The 15520-nt window shown below is 42.4% G+C and overlaps 1 protein-coding gene across 2 annotated transcripts; it reads right to left on the bottom strand.

The window, feature by feature from the left end:
- Window positions 1–70: 70 nt before the first annotated feature.
- On the bottom strand, window positions 71–15236 carry TDRD6 (tudor domain containing 6). Of its 2 annotated transcripts, XM_037056052.1 has the most exons (4): window positions 9227–15236; window positions 5615–5733; window positions 4141–4230; window positions 71–295 (listed from the first exon to the last, which is right to left on the bottom strand). In XM_037056052.1, the coding sequence occupies exons 1-4, from the start codon at window positions 15225–15227 to the stop codon at window positions 95–97; spliced, it is 6411 nt and encodes a 2136-aa protein (XP_036911947.1). In that variant the 5' UTR covers window positions 15228–15236; the 3' UTR covers window positions 71–94. The 2 variants fall into 2 exon arrangements, with proteins under 2 accessions (XP_036911947.1, XP_036911955.1); XM_037056060.1 differs by lacking the exon at window positions 4141–4230.
- Between the last annotated feature and the right edge of the window lie 284 nt (window positions 15237–15520).

Here is a 15520-nt window from a genome sequence, read left to right as displayed (position 1 = left end):
TTAAGTTAAACACTATATTCAAAAGAAACCAAAATAGATTTTTTTTGGAAATGTGACTTAGCACATTAATTGGTTAGCAAAATAAAGATCCGATCTACACATATGCCACAATATGGCTATAAATACACTGCACGGTCCACCTGAGGTCTATTTTGTTGTCAACACACATCACATTCCTCAAAGGGGGACAACTTCTTGTGATCCACGCTCTCGATTTGCTCAGCACTCTGTTGGTCTGGGTGCCGGGGATCCATAGGGCTTTTTTCTGAATCTGCATCACCTCCAGCCCCCTTTTCTGAAAGAAGAGAAAAATCTCGAGTTGAAAAAGAAACAAAAAAACAAGACAATCATTTACCAAACAAATTTAATGTCCTCTGAAAATGAGGAAAGGGGACAGGTGAGTATTCTAATTACTATGGAGAATTATTACTACAAAATTTTTTTAAGTATTTTGGTTTTCACAGTACCTATTAGCAAAGTTCCTCTAAAATATTATGTAACTGCATATTTTCTATTCTGCTTGAATTGTGTTGACAAGGCTGAGTGCCGGTTAGTCTGTTGTTCTGTCTTAGTGGTGTGTGTTTTTCACATAAAGTCACCAAAAGCTAATTTCAATCTCCATTTGCTCAATTCTAAGAACCAGTGTGCTACTTATGAACATATCATGCAATAACCAGGAACTTCCAAAAATTGAACTGTATTATATATTTAAAACTAAAAGTCCTGCGAGGAATTCCAACAGATCATTCAACATACATAGATCATCTGAACATATGAGATAATTCACACTGAGAAAATCTTTAACATATGAATTTGTCAGATTCACAATCTAACTTTCTATATTAACCCAATCAACAAACACATTTCCTATGATATTTCAAGAAATCTTGGTTATTTAGCCTGCTTTTTAAACACGTTTAGTTGAGGTGTTGTTTTTTTACTACTAACATTCATGGAAATTAATAAACCATTTTTGTCTGAGGATTCCTGGTAATGGTATATTTAAGATGTGGCGATCTGCTTTTCAAACAGAAGTCACCTTTGATGGTGGTATCACTCAATGGCGTGAAGGAAAGCTCTTTCTCCACTGTTTGGACTGTAGCCTAACAAAAGGAACCTTTGGGTGACAACCAGGTCTTCGTTATAGGTACAAAATAATGGAAATAAAAAAGGGGGACTGTAGGTAAACCAGAAAAACGGCAAACAACAGAAAGTAATCCTTTAAACGCCATAACAGTCGGATTTTATAGTGAAGAATCACCCCAAGGATGTTTTCTGTTCTTCAGCTACTCATTTCTCTGGACCAGCTCCATTGGAGCACTCAACACAGAGCAAAGGACCCTTCTCCAATTTCTTCTCCCCAATTCTCACAGCTCTGGTGTTTGGTGCATTGTTCGAAGGCTGCTGTGCAAACACATCATCCGTGGGGAGCCACACAGAGACGCCTTACTAAAGACTTCGTGAGGAGGAACGGTTCTCCTAGATGCTCTTCAACACCTAATGGTATCATGTGCTTGCGGAATGTCTGTATAGAAAGGAATTCATGAGATATCTTCTTATAGTAAACTGAAATAGCTCACATGAAAAATATTCTAAAAAACAAACAGAATCCCAGATCATAGTGACTTGACTTATCACAAAAAAAACCCAGTCCTGTATTGCCCTGGCTGGTGTAGCTCAGTGGATTGAGCACGGGCCTTCGAACCACACGATCGCGGTTCGATTCCCAGTCAGGGCACATGCCTGGGTTGCAGGCCACTTCCCAGCAGGGGGCGCACGAGAGGCAACCATACATTGATGTTTCTCACTTCTCCTTCCTTTCCTCTCTAAAGATAAATAAATAAAATCTTTAAAAAAATATCCAATTTGAAAATGGGCAAAAAGTATGGATATACCTCACAATATTCACTCTTCAAGGAAAACCACCAGCTCATTTGTAGAAAAGCATCTATATATCTCAGAGTTTCTTCAAATTTGAGGGAAGGGTCATTTAAATCTCAGTAAGAACCAAATGAAAATGTAAAGCCTTATTCATACTAGTGTCTATATTTGCTAATTGACTTAAAGCCAGAGGTAGTTGTGTCGATATTATTTTATGAACTTTTTACATTTTCTTAAATGATTCTCTTCTATTCGGCAGGTAGGGGGTAGTTTATCCAAACAGAATCCTGTGTATCTATGTGTGTGTCTGTGGATTCTTGAAAATTAATAAATGGAAAAGGTCAGAATGTAAAAGAAAATTTTAGTAAATACTAATGCAATATAAGTGAAACGGGTTACTATTTTTGGCAAGTAAACAAAAAAAATGGCACTAACATAATGATGTTCTCATCGATATCAAATGACCTAAATGTTCAACAAAAGAGAAATGGTTTAATGAATTATTGGCCATTAATGTTATGTCATGTTATACAGTTACAGCCCTTGGGTTTCAGCCAAGATTGAAACTGAAAAATCCTGGGACGAGCACAAAGAGCAACAACCTGCGGCTTCTGAAGAGTGAACAGGAGCAGGTACAGTGAGGCCTGAAGTCAGAACCTGAATAACAACACGGAACGGGTCAGCTTCACAGTTGTTTCCCGTTCTTTTATCCTTCCTGGTCCTTCTTTTCTCTTTCTTTTTTCTTACTTTTGACCTAAAATCAGAGCTGTCCAGCTGAATGGACAGCAAAACTCTGAGAGAAATGTCCTGTTTCTAGCCAGCAGATTGGAAAAAGAGCCCCCCCTGGTTGCTGTAAGAGGTGGAGGGAGACGGGGGTGGGGTGTGGGTGGGAAACCTCTCCACTCTGTCTTCTCTTCTGGCCGAGTGCTGAGAGCAGCTCCAATCACTGCAGAGCAGGCACCTAAAAATCTGAGCTAAGCCTCTGGCCCTGAAGCTGGAAATAGGACCCTCTGTTATCTGAAGAGTATGGGGAGGGGATTGTTTTTCTCTCTCCTCTACCTGCTCATTCCAAAGACAGCCCCGTCACGCAGGGCTGCATGGCAGCTCTGAGGGAAAACCCTTGCCAGGAACATGCTTTCCAGGTGGAGGACCAGGAAGAAGACTGACCTCTAGGGGTGAGATATAAGAGGACCCCTGGAGTCTGAAAGTGTAGAGGGAAATCTAGGGCAGGAAAGGAATAGGGAAATCCGAACCCCTGGTACTACTGTACATGAACTGAAATAAGTCCCAAGGACACTGTGGAACAGAACAGAAGCAAATAAGCACAGCAAAGTCTTTAACACCTGAACAGCTACAGAAGCCACTGCGCAAGTTCCAGACTAACCCTAGTGTCCTGGGCAAACCCGAACCTCACAGCAAAGACTTTGTAAACTAACCTGACACTGGAACCACCAACACAGAAGGAAAGGCAGGGCTTGAGGTATGAACTTAACTGGGTTGATCACCTGCCAAAACAGAAACTTCAAATTTTTTTAAAAGATTTCAACAGGAGCCAAAGTCTTACAATGTAATATTCAACACATTTAGGGTATAATACAAAATTACTCAACATACAAAGAACCAGGAAAAGCTAATTATTTCTCAAGACAACCAGGAGATGCAAACCCTGAGAAGACCAGATGCAGGAACTACTGGACAGAGATTCTAAGAAGTTCATCAAACTCCAAACGAGACAAACTCAAATGCCGAGACGTATTATAATGGCATGGGAAATTTCTCAGCTTATAGTCTTAAATAAAGAACAAAATATAAAACTGTATGTGTACTGAAATCAACTGTGTTCAAAATATGTGAATGATAGAGTCCACATAATCAGAAAAACTGTAAAAAAATTACATTAATCCATCTGTTTATCTTTGGGTGGATATATTACAAGCAATGAACACTTTCCCCTTTTTACCTTTGCTGTTTTCCCAGATTTTCTGCTTCAAACATATCTTATGAGGTCATGGACACCAAACAATTTTCGTTTTAAGTCCCCAAAATTGAGGACTAAAACATTAACAACGAGCTTGCCCAAAGGGATGCGTGGCACGTGGTCCAGCAACACTGATTCTGCTGTTGCTGTTTTCTGCTGTTATCACAACATTAGCATTTTCTCTTTCCATTATCCCTAAACACAAGTCTTTGAAAATAGTTTGTCATCCTTCAAAATGAAGGACAACTCTCTCGCTAATTACCATTTATATAATTCCATACTTCAGATGGACTCTTATCCAATTTGGGTATGCTATTCCAGACATTCTCAGGGCTCACTGTCTCCTCAATACCATCTGACAGGTTCAAAACCTACCAAAGGAAAAGAAAACATTTTAATTGGTAGTTCACAAAAAGCGTAAATGAGTTTTGTACCCTAGCAATCCTTTTAAAAATGAAATACTTTAAAAGGCAATGAAAATGATTTTATTAAATTTCAATATTCTGTTGCAACGCATTGGTACTGCGGTTCAAAAGGCCACATACTGAGCAGTCCTAGAGATCAAAGGTAAATAAAATTTATATCTCAGCACATTCAAAATTTGGTGGAGAAACAGACTTCTAAGCAGATAATTACAATACAATGTAGGAATTACAGACTTCTGCAGCGGGAAGTATAGAAATATAAAGTAGATTTAAAGCTGTTTTGGCGGGGGGAGGAGGGAAGAGATGGAGTGATTTAGAAAATAATGCCAGTGAGTGCTTCCTGGGAGAGGCAATGGCTACAGTAAATCTTTTATTCTTTTACCTTTATTTCTATTGTTAACACTAATACAGATATTCTCACCCACCCCACTCTAGCCCCTTTGTTCACCTCCAAATGGCATTAACCAGTTTGGGAAGGGGACAGAATACAGACAAACAGAACTGTATTATTAAACACAACATAGGAGCCTAGCAGAACAGTATATCTAAGAGAAATCAAGCAGTTTGAGTTCATCTGACGTAAGGTACCAAACACAGAGGAGTAAGACCAAGGGCTGGAGAGGTACACTGACACTTAATCCTGGAGGACCGCGCTGTTGATGAGCTTTTCTATTCTAGACTGTGGTTCTCAGATTTTAATGGCATAAGAATGCACCCACCATCCTGGTCCCACACCCAGGAGGCCTGAATCAGCCAGCCCGGACCCAGCCCAGAAGTCGGCAAGTGATGCAGGCAGCGGTTCTGATACAAGTGGTTTTCAGATCACTGGAGAAACACAATCAACTGCAAGCCCCCGCGAAGTTGTGCACTGATGTGCACTGATGTGCACTGATGTGCACTGATGCAGCATAGACGATGTAGTCAGGTTGGCGTTTGACAAGCTTCACACTGGCGGTGTGAAGAATCAACTGAAGGAAGACTAGAAGAAGTGCACCAAGCAGAAGGTTATTAGAGCAGTCTGGTTGTGAAATGAGGGACTTAACCAAGGCAGTGGCATGATACATAAAAAGTTTTAACTAACAGATAAGAAGTGGAAAGTGTAGAACTTGGAGACTGTTAGGGTTTCAGGGGTAAGGGAGATGAAGGAGCCTAAGATAATTTCTTGCTAGGACGTTCAATCTTTGAACTTTTAAGATGATTTCTGAAGTGCATCCAAAAATGAGGGGGAATCTAAAGGTAAACATCTGTTCAACTGCATTTTCTCATTTGATAAAATGTCCTTAACAGTCTACAAGAACATGTTGAGATAAAGTACTTCAGCTTCACTCACCTTTGTGCCTTCTTCAGCTATTTCCAAAATCTCACATTCAGACCACGTGTGTCTTGACCACACAACACATCTGGATCCCACAGTAAATCCTTTCAGAGTGTAGGTGCTCTCTGGTTGAGCTGTCAGATTGAACAGAGTAAGACTCAATGCATACCTCTTAATTTCTTAATGTTGGATACACACAAGCAAACCATTTTCCTAATCTGTCTTTGCTTTTCCTATGAAATCAGTATTGTGTATGGTACAACATGTGGTAAGTCTGCGATCTTTCCTCAATTTTATTCTAAAATTCTTCCAGGGCCCCTACCCATGTAATTCCTTACTACTTTCAAAAAAACAAAACAAAACAAACCACAATGTGTGGTATTTTTAAATGATATGAGTCTGATTCTAACATGAAAAATTAGCCCTGGCTGGTGTAGCTCAGTGGATTGAGCATGGGCTGGTGTAGCTCAGTGGATTGATTTCAATTCCCAGTCAGGGCACATGCCTGGGTTGCAGGCCAGATCCCCAGTAGGGGGCGTGTGAGAGGCAACCGCACATTGATGTTTCTCTCCTTTTCTTTCTCCTTCCCTTCCCACTCTCTAAAAATAAAAAAAGAAATGAAATATTTTTTAAAATCACTACTAAAAGCTGGTTATTATTGTCACATATGGTGTGGTCTATGGTTGGTACAACAACCATTTCTATAGCAAGGCAGCATATTGCAAATGAATAATCTTATCACAAAGCTATTCTTTTTTATTATAAAATGTAATAATGAAGACTAAGGATCTAGTGTAATATTTAAACAAATGATCATATATCCACAGATATATGGAATTGAACATACATACTATGGAATTAAAATATTTTGAAAGTATATTAAGAGATTAAAATGAATGCAGCATTCAACACTGTAGACAGAATTGACCTCTAATTTTTTAAAACTCTATGTAAATAAATATACACAGGAGAGAAAGACAACAGACAGGAAGTACACTATGGCATTAACCATGGTTATTTGTTGGTGGTGCAATTATGGTGATTTTCATTCTCCTTAGTCCATTGTTTTCTCTATTTTGCACAATGGCTCAAATTTAATACTATAAAAATTATTTAAAAGTCTTACATTGATTATAAAAACTAACTAAAAGTTAGCCATCTTGTCTAACTTTTAAATCTTATTAAACAGCTAAGAAAATAACAGTAATAATAATTGACAGAAAAGTTAATGATAGTAAATATTCTCCAATATTTTACTCCTGGCTGTTAACTTTTTTTGGTTAATATTTGACTTTGCTCCCTAAGTCAAATTTTCATTTAAGGAATTCTAAATGAATGGCAAGGTATATACATGAAACAAAATAGTTAAATTTGAAAACTCTGCTAAAATGATCCCTATCATACATTCATGCCTACAGTAGTACTTGGCAAAGAAATGCTGTTTTTCTTAAAACTTACCAAAAAAATATAACCTCTTTATGTGAAATATGTTGTATGTTTTGTTTACATTTTAATGTGATTATTTTTTGGAGGTCCATTTTATGCATTTCTATTTTTAAACACAAAGTAATTCAGACCTTTGGCCAAGATGGAGGCATAGGTCAACATCCTTTGCCTCCTCACACAACCAAAAGAACAACAATAAATTTAAAACAAAAAACAACAAGAACTGCCAGAAGATCAAACTGTCTAGAAGTCACTTAGCCAAGGAGTTAAAGAAGAAACATTCATCCAGACTGGTAGGAGGGGCAATGGTTGGAGAGCATGCACAGCAAGGTAGCGGCTGGAGGTCCCACATTTCTGTGTGGATAAACCGTAAGGAACAACTGGGGAGCAAAACAGACCACACAACCCAGGGTTCCAGCATAGGAAAAGAAAGCCTCAAAACCTCTGACTCTAAAAACCTGTGGGGGCTGTGGCAGTGGGAAAAACACCCAGCCTCCTAGGAGAGTTTGTTGGAGAGACCCCACAGGGTCCTAGAATGTGCACAAACCCACCCACCCAGAAATTAGCACGACAAGAGCCCAATTTGCTTGTAGACAGTGGAAGAAGTAACTAAAAGTGGGGCAAGAGCCAAGCAAGCTGCATATGTTCCCTCTTTGGTCCCTCCCCAACATATAATGCCACAACACAGTGCTGTGGGTTGCCCTGCCCTGGTTCCAGGCTCCTAAGGCCCCACCCCTTACAATGTAGCAGGTGCACCAAGAGAAAGAAATATGGTCCAAATGAGAGAACAGATCAAAACACCAGAAAAAAGAACTAAGCGAAAAAGAGATAGCCAACCTATCAAATGCAGACTTCAAAACACTGGTAATCAGATGCTCACAGAAATGGTTGAGTATGGTCTCAAAATAGAGGAAGAAGTAAAGGCAACGCAAATTGAAATAAAGAAAAATGTACAGGGAACCAACAGTGAAGGGGAGGAAATCAGGATTCCAACCAATGATTTGGAGCAGAAGGAAGAAATAAGCATTCAACTAGAACAGAATCAAAAATAAGAATTCAAAAAAAAGAGGAGAGGCTTAGGAACCTCCAGAACAACTTTAAACATTCCAACATCCAAATTATAGGGGTGCCAGAAGAAGAAGAAGAAGAAGAGCAAGAAATTGAAAACTTATTTACAAAAAATAATGAAGGAGAACTTCCCCAATCTGGCAAAGGAAATAGACTTCCAGGAAGTCCAGGAAGCCCAGAGAGTCCCAAAGAAGTTGGACCCAAGGAGGTACACAGTTCATAATTATATTACCTAAGATGAAAGATAAGGAGAGAATTTTAAAAGCAGCAAGAGAAAAGGAGTTAGTTACCTACAAAGGAGTTCCCAATAAGACTATCAGCTGATTTCTCAAAAGAGACCTTACAGGCAAGAAGGGGCTGGACAGAAGTATCCCAAGTCATGAAAGGCAAGGACCTCCATCCAAAATTACTCTATCCAGCAAAGCTTTCATTTAGAATGGAAGGGCAGATAAAGTGCTTCTCAGATAAGATCAAATTAAAGGAGGGCTTCATCATCACCAAGCCCTTATTATATGAAATGTTAAAGGTCTTATCTAAGAAAAAGAAGATCGATAATATAAACAGTAAAATGACAATGAACTCACAACTATTAACAACTGAACCTAAAAACAAAACAAAACAAAAACAAACTAAGCAAACAACTAGAACAGGAACAGAATCACAGAAATGGAGATCACATGGAGGATTATCAGCAGGGAAGGGGAGGGGGGAGAGGGGGAAAAGGTATAAGGAATAAGTAGCATAAATATAGGTAGAAAATAGACAGGGGGAGGTTAAAAATAGTATAGAAAATATAGAAGCCAAAGAACTTATGTCTGACTCATGGACATGAATTAAAAGGGCGGGGGAATGCGGATTGGAGGGGGTGTGCAGGGCAAAGGGGGATAAAGTGGGGACAGGGAATGGGACAATTGTAATAATATAATGAATAAAATATATTTTAAAAAGTGAAAAAAAATACCCTCTAAATCTGATTCTCTTTTCAGGTTTTAATCACCCCAATTAATTTAATAATTCAAATAAGAATTAATTTTTTTCTTTAAGACAAATAAGTAATTTTGAAAGACACTAAGTTAAACTCAAATGAAAGTGAATGAAAAAATACTCACATACCTGAGACGTGGTCTGGTAAAACACCCTGTTTCCCCCTATCTCTAGATTCTTCTTCAGAGAACAAAGGCATCAAGGAGGAAATGACTTCTCTGTTTTCATATTCTGAATATCCTTTATATATATCCATTTCAATCTGCCTTTTGGAATCACAAGTCTTTCCATGTAGATGTGCTGGCAAGCTGTGCTGGTCATCAAAACATTCCACACAAGTTGACATCCTCGTGTCCTCAGCGTACATGGGTTCTAGGCTCAGCTGGGCTGCAGGTAATTCAACCTCTGGCTCTTTCTCGGCCTCACAGGTGAGGGGAAGCTGCACTGTGAACGGCTCTGGGGTGACTTCCGTGTCACGGCCGTGGGGGAGTGGTGAAACCGGAGGCACCAGGCCTGGCCCTTCTTTTTCTTCATCCCCAGCTGGAGAATGCTGTAACTCCATGGGTTCTAGTTCCACGAATTCTTCTGATTCATCATCAGGAGAAAGCGGCACCTCAAGTGAATTCAGCTCTAACACCTCCTTCGTGTCCCTGGCATGCAGTAGTAATGTGTTCAATCCTGGAATCAGGTATGTATTCTCAAACTGGGCTGTGTCGACCGAATGGCATTCTACTTTACCTTCCCGTACTTCAGTGCCAATTTTATGTTTGTATGGGCTTTCAAAAGCTTCAAAAATATTACCAGTTTCAGGGTCACAGAATTTATTTGGCTTGGTTTCCATCATGTTTAAGTGTTTTCCAACTCTTTCCAAGAGTTCATCTGTCTGTGGTCCCACATACAGTGTTTTCTGTTGTCCAGCTTTACTAATTGGTGCCTTAAGTCCAGCATCAGGGCTGCGGGGTCCCAGAGCTCCCTTTATCTCTGGCCCACTTTTTGTATAGGGCAGATTGCTGTTACTAATACCAATCTTAGAATATTTTTTCATTTTCTCATTAATACTCTCTCCTTTGCTTTTTAAGTCAACAACTGCTAACGGGATATCGCAAAGATCCTTTTTGATTTCTAATATTGTTAACTCCAACACATCTTCGGTTACTATTTCATAAAAGTAGTCATTTCCCTCTGGAGGGCACACACCCTCTGAAACATTAAATCCTGAGAGACAACAGGGAAAGGCCTGCATAGGAACCAGCAAAAGTTCAGAAGGGATGGTCCGGAGCGCTTTGGGGTCCACAGAGTCCACCATGTTTCCAAAGTCCACAAGCCTGGCGGATACACAATAATCCGCGTGAACATCGGTGATAAGTGCCCTGTAATAACGCCCATCTTCTCTATATCTCACTATGCAAGGATCTCCAATGTGAAGACGCAAGATACAACTTCTCCAGTCTGTTACCTGTTCTCCCGCAGTTTGTACTTCTACTTCCAGATTCTGAAGTTTCTCAGTATCAGCAAACTGACACCAAAAATATTCAGGTCCATCAATCACAGTGGCATAAGCTCTTATCATGTTCATCTTTGGATTATACCAGTTAAGAAATACTGAGGTGTCAATGTTTGTTTTGTTGGCAGACCTTGAAAAGGCACCATTGAGTATTTGGGTAGAAGGTCCTATTTCAGGTTGTTCACGGAAAGCGTATCTGCTAATTATATCTTCTGCTATGATCCCATGTTCATCAGCAAGAATAACTTCCCATCTGTCTTGAAATTTAACAAATTCACATCTTATCTGAGCCTCCTCTGTCCTTTGGGAAAAGTAACGCACCATTTCTTTACAGTTCAAAGTCTCAGGACTCCAAAGTCCCCTCAGGGAGCAGTGGATGCACAATCTTGGTAACAGTGCATGAATAAGGTCAAGTTTACCTGTCTTGTTATTATGAATCACAGAATCATTGCCATAATCTATAAACTGTACAGAGAGACGGTTATTGGGCTGTTGTTCCTTAACCATAGCTCGATACCATAAATTGTCTTCTGGAAAAATGGCACATACCATATCTCCTCTTTGCAAAGGCGGGCCTGCATAACATTCGGGCCTTGTACTAACATCGTTTAATCTCTCCGAAAGACGATTAAGTTTCGCTTCATCTTCTGTTAGTTGAACATAAAAGTCTGAAATGTCATTTATATGAGAAACGTACACAGTTGTCTTAAAGCCCGGCATTATAGTCTTCTGAGGGAATTCAGAAAATTTTAGAGGCAAATCTTTGTTATATGAATCTCTTGTTTTCCTCTCCGAAGGAGCGGATTCTAGTTTTGTGACTTCCAAACGTGGTGGCTCAGCAAAACTTTCTTTGGTCTTTTCTGTTGGTGAAGAAGACACTTCACTGTTTTTGTAATCCGTGAAGTCCTGATGTAGAGTGATTAAGTTTGTCTTTGTTGCACTTTGTGGAAGTTTGAGTTCCATACATGCTGAGCTGATATTAGGTTTATGTAATTCTGCCAAGATCTCCATATTGTAGAATTTGTCTTTTACCAGTTCACTTAAATCCTCCCTAACTGACAACTTTGTGTTGTCCTTTTTCACATCAAGAGTTTTTGTTGTAGACAGTACTTCACTTTCCTCTTGTTTTCTTTTCCCACCTTTGTAACCAAGTAGAGCTAACTTCTCATTAACAGTATTATTAATTTGAATACTGTCATCATATAGTTCTATAATCAGTGTTCCATCTGGATCTTTGGCTACGACCATCGCCTTTAATGACTTATCTAACGTAATCTCCTGGAACCAGGTTGTAATTTCTTCTGGTAGATGATCAGGAATATCAGATAATGAACATTTAACAGCTTGCATGGGCAAAAATAAGACATCATCACATGTATCACCAGGTATTGAAAGCAGATCATCATTTGTTACCACATAAACGTTCCCAAAATCAACAAAAAAGACTCTACGTGGGTATTTTCCTATCATTATCCCCCTATACCAATTTCCATCAGTGTACTTGGCAAGGCACACGGCTCCAGGGATCAAGGGAGACTTTTTTACATTCACCAAACTTTTACTTAGCTGCGTAACAGAACGTGACAACTGTTCTAAAATAGGTGCATTTCTTCCCAACTGGCAATAAAATGTCCCAGGGTCATCAATATGTGTTACATACACTGATTCTTCACTTCCAATCTCCATGTCATGTGTCGAATAGTAGTAAGAACGTAGCTGAAGAGGGAATCCCAGCGGACTCGGCAGTTTTATTGGTCTCGCAAGTCCTTTTTCCACCAAAATATGGCTTGCGCTCTGAAAGGGCGTTAGCAAATCCACAATAGAGAACAGTTCCTCATCACCTGTTGATGCAATAGCAAATATGGTGCATTTTAATTCTAGATTGTCTTCCCATGCGTTACCTACGAATTCACTGAAAACTTGTATTGCCTTTTTACCCCAGGCAAAAGGATTTTGACTGATTGGTTGAATTAAATTATAAAGACTGCACCTAAAAGCCTGAGCCTTAACTTTGAGAAACTCTTCAGTAATTGAACAAATATTCTTCACAGACACCACATCTTTGTCTCCATAATCTACAAACACGACTTGGACATGCTCTGAAGGTTGCGTCTCCCTGATCAGAGCTCTGGACCATTTCCCATTCACTGTTCGCTTTGCCAAGCAAGCGGGAGTGGTTCCCTGGTGAGGAGTGGGGGCATTCTTGCAATAGTCCTGAATATCGCCCATGAGAGTTTTAAAGCCTCGCATGTTCCTGGCCAGCTGGCACCAGAAATGGCCAGGGTTTTCAATGTAGGACACTTTGACTTCTATTGTACTTCCCACTCTTATCTCTTCTTTACAAGAAGAGCCTGGTTTAATTTCCAGGAAAGTCTGTATAAGAGGAGAATAAACAGACACTCTCTGCTCTTTTTCCTGCACAACTCGTGCAGCTGAAACATCTGTAACAATTACTGTGTCAGTCAAAGCTTCCGAAACAGATGTAGTTTTATCTCTTTCGGCTTTCTGTTCAACTTCTTCCTCTCTGGCAGAAGATGTTTTGTTAGTCTCCGCACTAACATGCCCTGGGAAGCAGGCACATTCAGGAATAGTTTCCTTTGTTTCCAAGTCCTGATACTTTGCATATCCAGCCTGAGCAATCACCTTACTAATGTTTTCTTCCCCTATTCTTGATTCATCAAGAATCTCAACGATGTATTGATTATCCTTCTTATCAAGGACATGGATGACTAATTCTTTGTGGAGCACAGTCTTTTTAAAAAAGGAAATTGCCTCCTGGCTCCAAGTTTCTGCCAAAGGCGAAATATCAGCCAGTGTGCACCTCAGAGCCAACCCGGGCAGCCGCCTAAACTGTGGAAGCAGCAACTGCACGTCATGCCAGTCTACGTTTTCTGAATTGCCCCGGTCAACTAGGAACACATCCACACTCTTGTCATCTAATCTGGTGATCACTGCCCGATAATAACCATTTTCTTTCCATTTGACACAGCAGAGGCCATCGGGCTTTGGTTTCAAAGCTACGCCATCCAGCTTACTGGCCGAGGAGTAGAAACTGCACATTTTTCTCAACAACTTGCTGAAGGTGCTACTGTATTTCCTCAACCCAATCCAAAACTCAGAAGGATTTTTAACAAACTCTACCCGGGCGTCATAGAAAGTATTCACGTTTAACCTGATGGATCTTAAGGCTGGGAGTGAAAGCTCTTCATCCTCCTCTTCAGCAGAGGACTGACAGTGAAGAGCTGTTTCTGGTTCCTCCTCCTCTTCCTCCTTTTCCTCCGTTCCCTGACTCTGAAGGAACCTGTCAGCTAAACAACAGGACCGCACTCCAAATACACAGTTAAGATTGATCCCATCTTCTCCATACAGGGTGACATAATACACGTGCTCAAAGGAACAGTAAAATTCAATCTTCGCATTCACTACCTGGCCCAGTATCAGTGCCTTTAGGTCACCCACCTGTGACCGAGACCAGCCTCTGCCACCGTCCCAGAGACCATACAAAGCACAGGGGTAGGTCACCACAGGCATTCGAAAATATTCAGGCAGCAAGTAGCGCAGGCTGCTACAACTCACTAACTCCTTCCTGCCAAAGTCTACTTGAAGCACCTGGGCACATCGCTGAAGACGAAAAGTCTCAAGCAAGAGTGCCCTGTACCAATGTCCATCCAAACCACAGGATGCACATGGAGAGCCCGGTTTGTCTGGGCTCTCCTCCCTCCCTTCCCCAGTGGCACTGGTGTAGTTTTCATCCTCTGTCCCCGTGGAACCCCGGTATGTGTGGGCCATGCTCTCAGAGAGGCGGTGGATCTCCTGCGAGAAGCTCCGGAGCTGACAGTGAATGCGGTGGGGATGGCACACCTGAGTCACCATCACGGGCTCCGTCACGCCCAGCTGCAGCTGCGGATAGAAGTAATCCAGGCTAGGCTGCTCTGGCTTGGGCAGGACTCGCTGCAAGACCACGTCCCCGGAGCCCAGGCCCGCGGAGGCCGCTGGGAGGTAACGTTTGAGTAGCGAGCGGAAGAGGCCGTGGGGTACCTGCCGGGCCAGACCGAGATCCTGCATCCTCTGGAAGAGAGAGGGCACCTCCAGAAAGACCAGGCGATGAGGAAGAAGCACGTCTAGGACCCGCCCCTGCAACTCTTTGCCCTGCAGGTTGCTAAGGAAGTCCAAGGCACTGGCCGACCAGAGTTGGGACTCGCCCCCGCGGCCACCCGCGGGCACCAGGCCGGCCAGCACGCAGCCCAGCACCTCCGAGGGCAGGTGGAAGAACTCGCTGCGGCCGGGCACCAGCGAACCCGCTTTGACCGTGAGGGTGCGGCCCTCGTCCAGCAGGAAGACGCGGCTCTCCCGCCCCTGCCGGCTGAGCACGCGCCCGCGGTGCCACAGGAGCCCCACCTGCACCAGGCACAGCTCGCCGGGCAAAGCCGCGGTGCCGCCCAGCGCCCACAGGCCGCGCCTGGCCGCCGCTTTCTGGATCTCCTGGCTCAAGCGCAGGTACTCGTCCCGCCGTTCACCCACAAGCCCCCAAAGCTGCACGGGGATTATCTCAGAATGCACGTCCACGAAGGACACCCGCAGGACCAGCGAGGACCCGGGCGTCGGCAGCCCGGGTGTGGAGCACATGGCGGTGGCCCGGCACGGAACTCCGTCTTCGGAGAGGCCGGGCGGCGTAACCTTCCCCGCCAACGGGAGGAGCGCGGCAGACTCCGGGTAAAAGCAGTGGGAAGACTCCCCGGAGAGGCGACCACCGCTCCGACACGGCGGCTCGCCCAACCGTCCGCGGCGGAAGAAGCTACGGTTGCGCGGCGCACAGGCGGTGGCGGCGCGCGGCGCCCGGGCTCCCGCAAAGGGGCGCGGCCGAGGTGGGCTGGCCGCCTGGAGGGGGCGCTGGGGCTGGCATGAGACCCTGGGGGACT

This window comes from Sturnira hondurensis, unplaced genomic scaffold (genome assembly GCF_014824575.4).
Source record: "Sturnira hondurensis isolate 20B ecotype Veracruz unplaced genomic scaffold, ASM1482457v3 Scaffold0000880, whole genome shotgun sequence".
Lineage (NCBI taxonomy): Eukaryota > Metazoa > Chordata > Mammalia > Chiroptera > Phyllostomidae > Sturnira > Sturnira hondurensis.
This window is presented reverse-complemented; position numbering and strand designations above follow the sequence as displayed.